Source organism: Triturus cristatus, chromosome 10 (assembly GCF_964204655.1).
Source record: "Triturus cristatus chromosome 10, aTriCri1.1, whole genome shotgun sequence".
In the NCBI taxonomy this organism is placed as follows: domain Eukaryota; kingdom Metazoa; phylum Chordata; class Amphibia; order Caudata; family Salamandridae; genus Triturus; species Triturus cristatus.
In genome coordinates, this window is record NC_140593.1 from 871,954,741 (window position 1) to 871,968,969 (window position 14,229).

Below are 14,229 nucleotides of genomic sequence, written 5' to 3' on the forward strand. Positions count from 1 at the left end.
CGCGGGCTGTACTATGAGTACCCCGGGTGTAGAGGAAAAGAGCCCATGAATGTAGCGAACAGATAGGACAACATTTAGCCATGAGAACAAAACAGACAAATATGCATAATGAGGTACAGGCAATTTAAGATCCAGCATATGGGATGGTTTCGGACCCTGTTGGGATCAGGGCTTCTTTTCAAAACTATTACCAATCCCTTTTTACGGAAGGTACTAAAGGGGAAGCTAATCCATTACATGAATACATAAATGCAGCATCCCTAGTTAGATTATCTAGAGAAGAGCAAGCATTTTTAGAGGGGCCTTTACATTGGGAAGGGATCCTCCTTGCTTTGACTAGTTTACCACTTGGGAAAGCTGCCAGCACTGATTGTATTCTCACTGAATATTACAGAATATTTTCTGGGCAACTTAAAAAATGCATTATGAGCCTGTTTATTCAAATATATAGAGGATTGACTCCTTCGAGCTCCTGGTCCTCTGATAAAATTATTCTGTTTCCCAAGAAGAATAAACCGATACAGGAACTTGGTTCCTATCGCCCGATCAGTTTAATTAACAGAGACTCAAAAATGTATTCCTAGATTTTAGCTACACGTCTGTCTCGGGTAATTCATAAGATAGTGTCTGATCGGCAACAGAGTGTTATTCCTGGGAGAGGCCCAACAGACCATATCATAGGATTTATCTCACTCTTTGATACGGTGCATGTGTCACAGGACCCTATGCCTCTGATTCTGCTAGATGTGGAGAAAGCTTTTGATAGAGTATCCTGGCACTATCTATGGGCTGCTATGCAAAGAATGGGTATTGAACCAGGATTTATTCAGGCAGTAAAAGCCCTGTATTATAAATCTGCTGCCAATGTATTTGTAGCCGGAGAACTGACAGAACATTTTAAGATCTCAAAGAGGACACAGTAATTTTGTCCGTGCTTCCCGCTATTATTTGCAGTTTACATTGATCCGTTTATATGTAGTTTGGAAATTCATCCAATACAAGCACAAGAGCTTGACACCATGACATTGGCATATTCAGATGATATTGCTTTTGTAACTTCTAACCAAATGGTTCTTAAGTTAATCGAATAAGAAGCCTTAAACTTTGGGAGTACCTCCGGATACTCCTTAAATAAAGATATGACACAGATTGTCATTAATGATAAGACACTCTTGGTGGATAACCGAGTGGTTAAAAATGTAATTTATTTTGGTGTTAGCATTACAGCCAGCCTAGATGAAATTATTAAAGAAAATCTTGATCCTCTCATTGGGAAGACCAAAGAGGAGCTCTGTAAATTAAATAATTTGCATCTTTCTCTAGTAGGTAGATGTAAAATTGTGAAGATGATCGTTTTCCCCAAGATTTTGTATTTTTCAGGGCTATCACATTGGAGTTCTCAAACCAGTGAAAGAAGAAGCTTGATGATATATTTTTACGTTTTTATGGGCTTACACTAGATCTAAAAGATCACTCAAATTCCTCTTGCTTCCAAAAGCTATACAACTGGCCCACTACTTTCCAGAATTGTTTTATTACAAGAAGAGCCTAGCAGAGGGGTAGAGAACCACTTTCCTTTTCCCTTTAAACTTTAAATTGGTGTGGAGGCATGGGGATGTTTTTGGCGGCAGCTTGAATTTGGCTACTACACGAAAGTGCGCTTTAAGACTTTTTTGGGTGTTTTTAAGGTTTGGGCAGCTGTTCGTAGATTGATGGGAAAAGGTAGATTGAACTTCTATATGCCCCTTCTGAACAATAAGAATCTACTGGAGATTTTTAGGGATAAATACTTGCTTACCTGGATTTATGATGGGCTGAATAGACTGTTTTTTTCCCTACCCAACGGGTATAGCCTCAATTGAAGAACGGAAAACTGAGTTTGACAGTAGTCAAAGAGATTTTTTTAAATACCTCCAAAAAAAAGTCTTCTTGCAATGTAAAGGGGGAAGATCAGCAGGTTTCTTAAAAATTGATTTAGTAGACAGACTGCCTGGTCAGAATAAATGTCAAATTGGGACTACATACCATCTACTGAATAATGTAATGAAATATGACCTAGAAAAACATACCCGAAAATGAGAAGAAAAATTGGGGATATCAGAAATGGTATTTCTTAGATCTTTTTCACTAGCACACTCTGTTTTAATGTCGGCAAATTTACAAGCTTAGTTCTAGAAGACAATTCTTTTATATTATACACCATATAGGATTGCCAAATGGGGGAAGGTGAAGGAACTTGTTGCCCCATTCCTTACATGGAGCGGATATAGTACATATGTTTGCGTTGTGCAGAGCTTTTTTAACTTTGTAAAATTAGATTACTAGATTCCTTTATGATAAACTGAAGTTGAAGGCTTCCATAACTCGGACTCTGATTTTATTGGGGGTACAAGAAAGTGAGGTGGGAGAGGATGGTTGAGCCTTGCTTTGTGCCTCTATGGCTACCTTAAGATTGAGTACTACTTCAGCCTGGTTGGACCCTAATCCCCCAACGTTTCAGCAATGGCTGGCTTGGCTACTAGCAGTGAATAGTTTAGAGAAGGCAGTCTATGCAAGAAAGGGTATTCGGTCTTGGAAAAAGGGACTTATGACTTTGTGTGCCACTGACCGAGTGGGTGGATCAGTCCACTACTTAGAGGGGCCCCAAAGGCTGTTATTCTATATTTGGTATTTGTGCAACTGCACTTGAAACTGTAAGGGGGGCTCCTAAGTCCAGAATAAATTATAATGAACTGTTGTTAATGTATTGTACTTAAATTAATTTGTAGGTTGAAGTATAAAATGTGTGTATATGTTTGTGAGATTTCCATTGAATGTGTGAGGCCGGTTGGGATGGGGGGTGGGTTAGTGTTAGAATTTGTTGTGTATTTATGAAAACCTGCTATAAAAATATTTAAAAGAAAAAAAAGGAAAATTCATCTGCAATAACCATTTTGAGAGAAGCTTTTTTCGTGGTTGACAAAACTGTATGTATGCTTTATGAACTTTAGAAAACATCACTGGCAAATATGACATTTCACGTACCCCTAAAAAAATATGCATAATTGCTTTAATATGTAAATGATCCTACTAGTTGCACAGCTGATAATAATTATTTTAAGCTTGAAAAAGATTCTTTGTTGGTGCTGTAATTAGTTTTCAGAGGTGAGAAGCAAACAGCGGTGTAGCTTAAATGTACATGGAGAAAATCATATTTAAGACAAGAAATATTAAACTGCCAAAATAGTGTTCAGAAGCATTATATATATATATATATATATATATATATATATATATATATATATATATATATAGATAGATAGATAGATAGATAGATAGATAGATAGATAGATAGATAGATAGATAGATAGATAGATAGATAGATAGATAGATAGATAGATAGATAGATATATGGATTAGAAATAATCCACTTGTTCTTTGAAGTGGTAGGCAGGAAGGCAGTAACACAGCAATGCGATGCATTTTTCTAAAAATCAATTAAAAGTCATACTCTGTTTCACGCCTTCCTGATAACAATATAACTGTTTGCATGATTTATGGGTCGTCTGGACATTTATCTTCCAATCATAATTCAAAGTTTTGGTTTGCTTTGCATTTTCGTGTCTCAATTTTGTACAACACTCAGTAATTTCTTCAAATAATACACAATGATGAAGCATTATACATTACATTTTTGGGAATAAATATGATAGTCCAAGTATTCCTAATTGTTTCTTCAAAAAAGCATATGTGCAGCTAAATGCTGAGCATGGAAATTATGTATCATGAAGAATTAAGATATATAATGCCAAAATGAATGAGGAAGTACTTTAACATACCTACATTACTCAACATACCACTATTTCTTTCCTCACACTTACTAATGTGTTCAAGGAGAACTGGTATCATACAGCTGAACCAATGAAGAGATAGGACGATGATCACAGTAGGAGATTCTATAGAAAAAAGTGATCTATGGGGATGATATAGAGAGGGACAACTACTCATAGTCACCTTAATGTCCATTTAAAATGGTCTGCAGTGCAGTGCTTGGACTTCAGCAGATGAGGCCTTCAGATCTGTGCAACAATACTCTCCAATATCTAAGGCCTCACAAGTGATGAGTGCGTTTGTAGAACATAATCTCTTGTAATGCTCCTCTCTCCATTTCCCTTGCTCCCGAAAGGGCCTACCACACTAATTCACCACTGTGAGTTAATCTCATCTAATGCCTTAATGCTCCTCATTTTGACTGAAGTGTCTGCGAACAGTGGTGAGTGAGGGTAACAAATATTAGCTTGTCCATGTGTAAATCAGAAGCTTTCCTGACAGGGTGATACAGTTAAAATGCCAAGGGAACTGTAGCAGAGTCAGATTTGAAATGTTATTGACCCTGCTCTAACCTCACCTTCATTTCAAGGGTGCCACTGCCCATGAATCCTCCCAGTCCTCTAGAGGCTGGTCTACCTGTTCTAAACAATTGGTTGAAACATTCAGCATGAAATGAGACAATAATCAGTGGACCCAAAAACCAGTGTATGAGTAACTGTGGATTATTCCTGTAGTACTCCTGGCTTACTTCTGCATTATATGATAAATACAGGAGTACCACATGAGTAAGTCAAAGAAAAATCTTGTGAATTGGGCCCAGAACAAGGCATATTTGTAACTAAAATGCAACAAGTGATCTTTTTTCTTCACACACCTCACTCTCTAATTGAAGCACTCACCAGTGGCTGCAGTTGTACATAATGAAGGCCTCTCCGGAGAGCCGCAGCTCCTGCTTCTGGTAGCAGTGACACTGGCTGATATTGACACAGCCTCTCTCCTGTAAATACAGGCCTGGGGGACAGCGGCAACCTACAAAAAGGAATCGAAGGAAATTGGAGCAAAAGTGAGCAAATGGATAATTCTGTAGTGAATAGATGGCTAGATTTGAAAGATCAATTTAAACTGAGAATTTGTAACACAAATTTTGATGACAGATAAGGAGTGAAAGGTCCACACACCAGTTCAAAAACCACAGGTGAATCTTATTGAAACTCACACCAGTTAAGCAACATCCAGCCTTCGGCTCTCAAAATAGCTGTGTATACAGTCAACTGCAGCACTAAGGGGCCGATAACGATGTCGGTGGGAAAGGCTCTGAATAGGATTCAGATACGGAACCTATGTTTCTCACTGAATCGGATACATTTCTGACTTACCGATTACGAAGCAAGGAAACCATTCGGCCTGTCTGATTCGGTTCTGAATGGCATATGGGCAGCCCGAGTCATTCGGACTCGAATCGTATAGCTCTATGGACACGATTTCCGACTGAGCGATTACGATGGCTGATTCTGACAGCCGTTCTGAATCGGTCTGCCCATAACAAAATGGCTGTTGGAATCTGACTTTGGGGGCTTGTAACAGGCCCTACTTCAGCCGCAGGCCACCGGTTGGGGCCCGTGAGGGTACCCAAGGGACCCTTTTTTCCAACCATGCACAGTGTGGCAGGAACCATGAGGTACCTGCAACAGGGTGCAAGTTTTCCCCAACCACCAATTTTTTCAATGGGAGCCTGTGTTCTTGTTTGGAACACTGGCTCCCATTGAAGTCAGTGCGAGTCCGGCCAAACGATGTTCGGAAGCATCGTAATCGGTGTGTCGGACTCGCAGAACCTGATTCGGTCGGAAAAGATTCCGAAACCGATTCGGTCGGAAGAGTTTTCGATTAACATCATAATCAGCACCTAAGTCGTGTATGGGTCACAACATCTTTGAGGTTTGACAGCAGTCTTGTAATACACATGTCATAACCCAACTATTCAATTGGAATATCTCCTATAAAGCCTGAGACTGTAAATGTGAAGGTGAAATAGGGGTATATGACATATAACGTTGTAATAATCATACAATTTGTATATTTGAGAAATAGATAGAATTTCCTTTCTCAAGAATTATTTCATAGTTGTCATAGAATCATCCCCATTGTCTTAACTGGAGTCCTTTGGTAGTGATAAAATGGCAGCGTAATGTTAAGCTTAGCCTAGAAACCATAAACATTGTCACTTCAGTAACCACCTCAGCGAGAAAGAGACAAACCTGAACCAATCAGATGAGAGTACAATGAACACCGCTCCCCCTTAGGCCATTTTCAAGAGTGCCAGTGCTGACAATTCAATGCTCATGCGATCAAATCCTGGAGAAATCTTCCCTGCAGTTCCCACTTATTGGCATCGGCTCATTGTGTGTGGCCTTCCTGTCCCTACCACCCAGAGCATACCTGTGCCTTGCAGTATTTACCTTCTATGCAGACGCCATTGCAGGTTCTCTCTGTATTCAAGTCTCGGCATGTTTGGGGGCAAGGGTCAATCTGTCCATTTAAGCAGTCTTCTGCTTGCACATATATCATTCCAGGGCCACAATCTAAGGAGGCAATGAGGCAGAAAACGATTGAAAACTCATTTATTGCCAATCTGAGAAACAGACTTCTGAGATAAACAGTAACCACAATAGCAGGCGGAAGATTAAAGATTACAATTGTTGCAAGAAAGAATAGACGAGGTACCCAAAAAACATCAAGCAACACCTGAGAGCACAGAGGCATTGTAATATATACTACCTAGATAAACAAAGGGAAGATTATATGAGCTGCAATCCAAATAACAGCCAGGAAAATGGGGGAAGAATGAGTTTTTTTGTTGTTGTTTCAAGCACTTATTTTTTAAAACATTTATTTCATTATAGACCTTGTAATGTGTAATATAAGTTTTATTTTCCTTCAATTTATTGTTAACTTTGTTTGACTGTTTTTTATGGACTTGTCCCTTACATAAATGATGAAAACTCAAAACACCCATTGTCAGGGCATAACAGGCATTGTAAAGAACAGCAAATGCAAAGGGCAGACCAAGGCTAATGAAAGAAAACATCCAAAGAGTAGCGAACACCAGGAATAGTGCAGGCATTTCTTGCAACAAAAGTGAGTCAAAGGTCAGATAACATCATTATTCAAAAAACGTCATAACATGTGACACAAAGAACAATTAGCCTGAAAGTTCGAAAAGTCTTCCTAACAAAGGACAGTATTGAACATTCAACATTAAGGGTCACTAAAACTATAGCAAACCTGCATGTCAGTGGATGTATCATCTTGTAGTGCTATACTAAAGAGCAACCATTACCAGAAGGAGAACGAGCATTGTAATAAGGCTTGTCTAAAGAGCAGCCAAAACTGGGGTAAGAAGGATGTGTTGGGATGGAAAAGAACCCTGCATGGTGACGGATGTGCACTCCTGCCCTAAGTGCTCACTCTGAATGGATATCAGGATCCCTGGCAAAGATTTTGGTCATGGGTGAACATGGATCATGCATGCCCATCATGACCTAGGCCTGCCTCACAGTAATTCCGTCTGATCACACCGAGTGTGGAGCACCAAGCACTGCCTTCATGAAGGTAAAGGGCTACTGCCCTTATCTGGAGTCAGGTGCCATGAGCACAGTAATGACAGCACACCCGTTTTGTGCTCAATAGAATCAGTAGTTTGAACAGGCCTTTTTACCTGTGTCACTGGAGTTAGGTACAAGTGAAACTGGACATAGAGGGAACTTAAAAACCAAGAAGATATTTGTCAACTAAGGCCTCAAACAAGGTTGTGTGCTAGCTCTGCTACTTTATATTCTATTTGTTGCCAACACTGAGGCGAATTCCCAAACCAACTAGAATGTTCACCTAAGATCAAGGGTCATTGGCTACGGATTATGCAGTTCACAGACGACACAACCTTGATAGATTACACCACTGTAGGTCTACAATACTAGTTAAAAAAATATTATACCTACTGTCAGTATAAGCTTCCCAAAGTAAACTACTACAAAAGGTCTAACCTTCTAAAAAAAAAGGAAAATTACAAGAACCTGGAAATTTGGATACCATCTGATTATCAGTATATCAAACTACAAATACATTTAGGGTGTGGAAATAAAATCAACAGGTCAACTCAAAGCCAATATGCAAGATTTGAAAAAGAGAGAGGTAGGATGAAGATTTGCATTATCAAAAGCACCACACCATCTTGACAAGACCAACTGTGAAAGCATTACTAAATGTAATATATGCAAAATGTTTACCGTCATTAACTGGCTGAGTTTCCTAGCAAATTTGAACACTGGTTCGAAAACACACAGATAAGATTATATACCTGTTTTTTCTTCGGGGCTTAAGTCTTTTGACGAATTGAAAAATGATTATAACCTAGATCGAAGAGATTTGGCGAAAGGGAGGGGAAGAGCTAAGTTTCAGAGAGTTGAAACCATTGAAACCGTAATTAAAAATGGAACGGGACCTATGGGTGAAGTTTATGATCTCATCAATGCAGTTATGCCCAATGATATGGACAAATGCTTCTTAAAATGGCAGAACAAATTGGGGGTCCCAGCTGAAACTATTTTATAATCTTCTGAATTATCACAGTCTCTTTTAATGTCCACTAGCCTTCAAGCACAATTTTATAAGACATGTTTTTCACTGTATTGTACACCCTATAAGATAGATAAGTGGGGGTCAGGAAAAGGAACTGTATGTCCACGCTGTGCACTTTATGAAGCTAACATTGTCCATATGTTCTCATCCTGTAATGTACTACGAAAGTTATTCAAGGATATTTCGGGGCTTTATCCGACGTGTTAAGAACAGAAATAAAAGTATCAGTAGAAGAAATAATGTTAGGTACATCAGGAATAAGCAGAGTAGGGAATGGACAGGGATTCATCTTCTTGGCTATTGCTGTCTTAAGGATCTGCATTGCCTCGGTATGGTTGGATCCAGGCCCACAGGCCCACAGGCTTTTTAACAATGGCTTGCATGATTAATGGCAACTTGCAGCCTGGAGATAGCTATATATAAAAGAAAAGGGTATCGTGCACACAAAAAGGGCATGAAAATCTGGCATCCACTGATTAAATGGATGCAAGGGCATAGTGGGCCCGGGTAGAGACTATACATGTCTTTTTTTTGTTTGGTTTTTAAAGAATTATAGGTATCTCTAGGGGCACCAATAGAACAGAGACACAAAGGGCCTTTCCCAAAGTATATTTTTCAGAAGCCCACATTCAATAGATGTTATGATTGCTGTTGTAATGATGGCACCTGCTGAATTATGTACTGATGTTTTACCTGTCTGAGGGGGTGGGGGAGAGGGAGTGGAGGGCGCTACCGTATGGTAGTATAAAAAAAAACAATAAAGATTTTTAAAAAAAACAAAAAAAGGTCTAACCTTCTAAAAAAAAGAGGAAAATTACAAGAACCTGGAAATTTGAATACCATCTGACTTGCAGTACATAAACCTAAAAATATTTAGGGTGTGGAAGTCAAATCAACAGGTCAACTCAAAGCCAATATGCAAGATTTGAAAAAGAGAGAGGCAGGCTTAAGATGCGCATTAGCAAAAGCACCACACCATCTTGACAAGACCAACTGTGAAAGCATTACTAAATGTAATATATGTAAAATGTTTACCGTCATTAACATTCAGACTGGCTGGCTTTCCTAGCAAATTTGAAAACTGTCTCGCCAACGCACAGATAAGAATATATACCTTAATGGTCAAGCAACCTATCTCTGTAAAATGAACCCAAATCTACTTTGAATTTGTTAGAATGGGGAACCCCTGGTTGGCACAGGTAGGTACTTGTGACAAGCAGTGGTCCCTTCTTCTAGTCAGGGCAAGAGAATTACTCCCTCAGAACAACCCCTGCTCACCCTATAGGTAGTGTGGCGCGAGCAGTCAGGGCTAAACCTCAGGGCGTTACGTCAGTTAAGCATTTATGAGCACACACAGTAAATCACCAGATCCCCCACAAATGGACGCCAGGCGTAAGTTGTATCAAAAATACGTATACTTTATGTAAAAGGTTCTTTGTTATGCAGACTTAGTACAAGACCATAAATAACGTTCGTGAAAGGGGAGCCACAAGATGACAATTCGGCACAGTTCTCTTTTGTTGGTAAGTTCTTTGTTACGGGCGCTCTGTAGCACTCTCTTGGATCTGTCCAGCCACGGTGAAACGCTGTGCGCCCAGGGTACAGTGATTTGGGGAAATCAGAACGTTGCGGACCCCGAGTCCGATAGAGTGTTCACTGTACCTTGGTTCGTGCGGCGGGTAGGACGCGTCTTCGGTGGGGGGTGCAGCTTCGGCACCTTGAGGGACTCCGGATCTGGAATCAGCGGGCAGCTTTCGGACGACAGGCGCGGCCCAGGGCCTCCAACACGGACGGTGCGGGAGGTCACCTCTGGGGGCGACGCAGTCTGAATCTTGCGGGGAGGCGAAACGGGGCGGCCGGATACGTTACGACGTACGGGCGGCCGTCCGGGGCTTTGAACTCGCGGTCCGAGCAGAAATCCGGCGGGAGGGCGAGAGGGCACCAAGCCCACTCCAGCAGCAGGCGGGTGACAGGGAAGCGGGGCGGCCAGACCCGAGGGGTCAAGAGCGACTCAGGTAGAGTGGGGCTCTCGGCGAGTGGAAGCGGCCAGGCTTCTGGGTGTCACGGCCCTTGGAGGGGGGGGGGCAGGTGCGCAGAGCACTCCGGCGGGAGAAAGCACATGGCTCGATTCACAGACGAGCGGAGGCACGGTGAACCCACTGGTCCTGGGGTTCAGTTCAGGGGCAAGCTCAATCAAGCCCTTGGTGATTGCTGTGAGCACAAGTTTGTGGTTCAAACAAATAAAGCAAGTCTTATGCCGGTTTCTTCTCTCCTTTGGCAGCGAGGCAACCACTGCAGGCAAGTCCTCCAGACTTTAGGAACAGCGTTTCCTCCTTCAGCTTCAAGTTCCTCCTCCTCAGGCAGAGCATTCTTCTTGGTCACGAGCAGGATCTGATTTCTTAGGAGCAGGGCTCCTTCTTTTAAAGCGCAAATCCTTTGTTCTTTGTCGCCAGGGGGCCTGGGCCTGGCTCAGTCCAGTTTTGGAGCACTTTGTTGTGGTGACTCTGCTCTTTCTTTTCAGCAGCAGGGCAGAGACATCAGCCGCTCCACAGGGGGCGGAGCCGGCTTTGTGGTGGCAGAGCACAGGTCTATTCAAGAGTCAAGGTGTACTCCTCCCACCCATCCTGGTGTAATCTTTCTACCCACCAACTGGCAGCCAGCCTGTCTCCTGGAATTCCCCAGCCCTGCTCCTCCTGTTACTAGGCAGAACACACACACAGCGCAGAGACGGACTGGATGGCCAGATCAGTAAATACTAACTTTCTAAAAGTAGTATTTACAAACACAGGATATTAAAATAAACTTTACTAAGAGAAGTATTTTATTATTCTGAGTTCAGGCATACTAAACATGACTTTCTACCATGCTCTATGGGTCCACTGGGATCACAGCGTGTAGCAATCCCAGCAGCCCATTCTGGCCTATGGAGAGCAGGTAGCCTTCACTAGTGAAAAATGAAAAAGGCTGTAATTCACTAGTAAGACATGCCACACACATCAGGGCATGTCCTACCTTATGCCTACAATGCACCCTGCCCTTGGGCCTACCAGAGGGGTGGCTAACATGCAGTTAAGGGAAGGTTTAGGGACTGGCAAGTGGGTGCACTTGCGCAGCCAGCGCGACAGTACCTGACTGCGCGCAGGTTCTGTAGTGGCAGATCCTAGACACATTTTACTAGGCCGCTTCTGTGGGTGGCACAACCAGTGCTGCAGCCCACTAGCGGCATTTGTATTTACAAGCCCTGGCACTCCTGGTGCGCTTTACTAGGGGCTGACAGTAAACCAAATAAGCCAACCATGGAAGTCAATTCACATAATACACTTTACCATAGGGAGAGCATATGCACCTTAGCACTGGTCAGCAGTGGTAAGGTGCCCAGAGTAATAAAACAGCCAACACCAGGTCAGAAAAAATACAGGAGGAAGGCAAAAAGTTTAGGGATGACCCTGCAAAAAGGGCCAGGTCCAACAGAATTTAATCTCATGGAACAATCCTGGAGTCAAAAGGCTGCATTATTAGCGATCTGGTTCAAGCTCTTCCACAAATTCAAGCAGAAGAGGACCACTCCATAGACAACACTTATTGTGTCAATTCTGACCACTCTCCATATGTCACCACCCTGGGATTACGTTTCATTATATCCTATGGAACACGTAATGAGAGAGGCCATTGGAAAACCGAGAGATATGGGTCTGATGACAGTCAGGCCAAAGCAGCATGGCCAAGTAATAGTGGATACATATAGTAAGTTGGCCTCACAAGTGTACTTGGACCTCCCAATTTCATGGGAAACAAAAATTCAGTCCTTAATCCAGTTCTTAAGACTTCATTGAGATCTGTTCAAAGTGGGCGAGAAACAACAAAGCTGAAAATTTGATAGAGAAAATCCTGCATTCCGGTTTGCACTTACCACAAAGAGTTACTTGCCCACTGTGTTTGGCCAGCTTTTGAAACATGGCAAAGCATTTTTTAAACGAAAGGGAACAGCTTTTAAGCCCCAAATTTCACAAAGCCAATATAAGAAATGTAAGAAACTGTCTACCCGGAATCTCACTGTGCTTTGACTGCAACAACGGTATGCTTATTAACGGATTTATAAAATTTATGAATATCCTTTTAAAACACCCAGAACAATTACAGCCAAATCCATCATGAAGTAAATTTCATAACCGCAAAATAGTAATAGATTGGTTTTATCAATTGTAGTTTATATTTGTGATTTTACATTGAATGGTTTTAATTAAAGATTAGAAAATATATTATTATTATTATTATTATTATCATCATCACTGGAGTGGAACCTTCTGGCCCACTTGTGTAAAGGTCCATGACTGTGTACTTAACTCACTCTCGGCCTGCATGGATTGTGTGCAGCACCAGCATACTTGCCTGTGAGTGCTGGGATGCATGTGTTTGGTACATAACTTGGAGGCCTGTGGGTTCCATTTTAGAAGCACAGGGCCTGGACAGTCTGGAGATGTGAGGACTGCACCCCAGACAAGAGATGTGTATTGCTCACATTTTTTAGGGCTGCTGTAGTACACACACCTCGGTGGGAGAGGAGCAGGGCAAACTCTGTGCAGGTCAAATGTTATCTTTGATGCCAGGAAGAGTGGTTGGTTAGTGGGGCCCGGGCTAATTGTCAGGGCCAAAACAAGATTACCTTGTAAGGAGGTGAACACCTAGAGTCAGCCTCCCTGCTAAAAGCAGTGTGCCCTATGAGGAGAAGGAGACCACCTGGGGAGCGATTCCCAGCCGGTATCCTGTTGAGTGGATCCCAGTAGGCAAAGTATGAGACCTTCGGTCTGGTCAAGACCATTGTGTAATTGCAGCTATTCAGCTGATTCCACCAGGTTGGTGACCCCCTTGCACATGAAGGGGCCACTGTGAACTTTGGCCCATCACCCTCCCCAATGTGCGCCAAGTAAATTGACCCCTGTGTGCCAGGACGGGGGGTGAGCACAGTGAAAATCAGGCCATTTCCTGTGCATGTGCCAGAGTTGAAACCCCCCACTTGTGCCCAAGAGTGGGGGGCAATTCATAAGGCAGGGCCACCGCCTGCTTGCCGGCATCACCCTGACTTGTTGTTTGAAGGGAACTGCTGGTAACACTTAACGATTACTGGAGGAAAAGAGTGGGATGTCTGACATCAATACGGTTGTCTGGCGATTGAAGAGGCTGACATGAAATTGAGGAAAGGTTGCAAGACTTCACAGGTCCTCAGTGTATGGAGACCGGACCCTGCAAAGGAGAACCCCATTCTTCTAGAGTTGCCTACTGACCTTGGTCAGGTAAAATTGTTTGAGGCTGTCGGGTCTGCAGCAGACTTGCAAGAACTTAGCAGCAGAGTGTTGCTAACAACTCTTAAGGCCAAACATAAACTTTGATTGTGTGGGGCTAGAGTGGGCAAAATATGAAAGTAATTTCCAGTATCAAATGGCGAATAGCAGACCCAAATAGATGGGATAGAGGGACTCAGGGATTCTGTCTAGGACAATGCTAGCGCGCCAACCATAAGAAGCTGTGGAGTTTAGTTTAGGGTGCCAATGCTACAATTTGTGTGCTACATCAGAAGGCTCCTTTTTCTTAAAAGCAAGTATTTGGCAATCATTGTATTGTTGTTACTGTTTGTACTTCATGTTGTGAGCCTGTGTATGAGCTATACCTACTTCTTCTTTGCTTGACAGGGTATTATGTGGCCCGTTATTCAGAAACCATAGTCGTTAGGGCCCCGGGACATCAAGAGAAAAGGTTTTCAATTCCCATGGCTGGGGCCAGCAGCTC

The 14,229-nt window shown here is 42.3% G+C and overlaps 1 protein-coding gene across 1 annotated transcript in view; it reads right to left on the reverse strand.

Moving 5' to 3' along the window:
* LOC146796142 (SCO-spondin-like) overlaps positions 1 to 14,229 on the reverse strand; it is a 1,481,201-nt gene that overhangs the window by 944,594 nt on the left and 522,378 nt on the right. Inside the window, exons 60-61 of the mRNA XM_085631266.1 lie at positions 6,267 to 6,389; positions 4,710 to 4,839 (exon numbers count right to left, since the gene is read on the reverse strand). Coding sequence (XP_085487392.1) covers positions 4,710 to 4,839; positions 6,267 to 6,389 — 253 coding nt within the window. The remainder of the gene's footprint in view (positions 1 to 4,709; positions 4,840 to 6,266; positions 6,390 to 14,229) is intronic.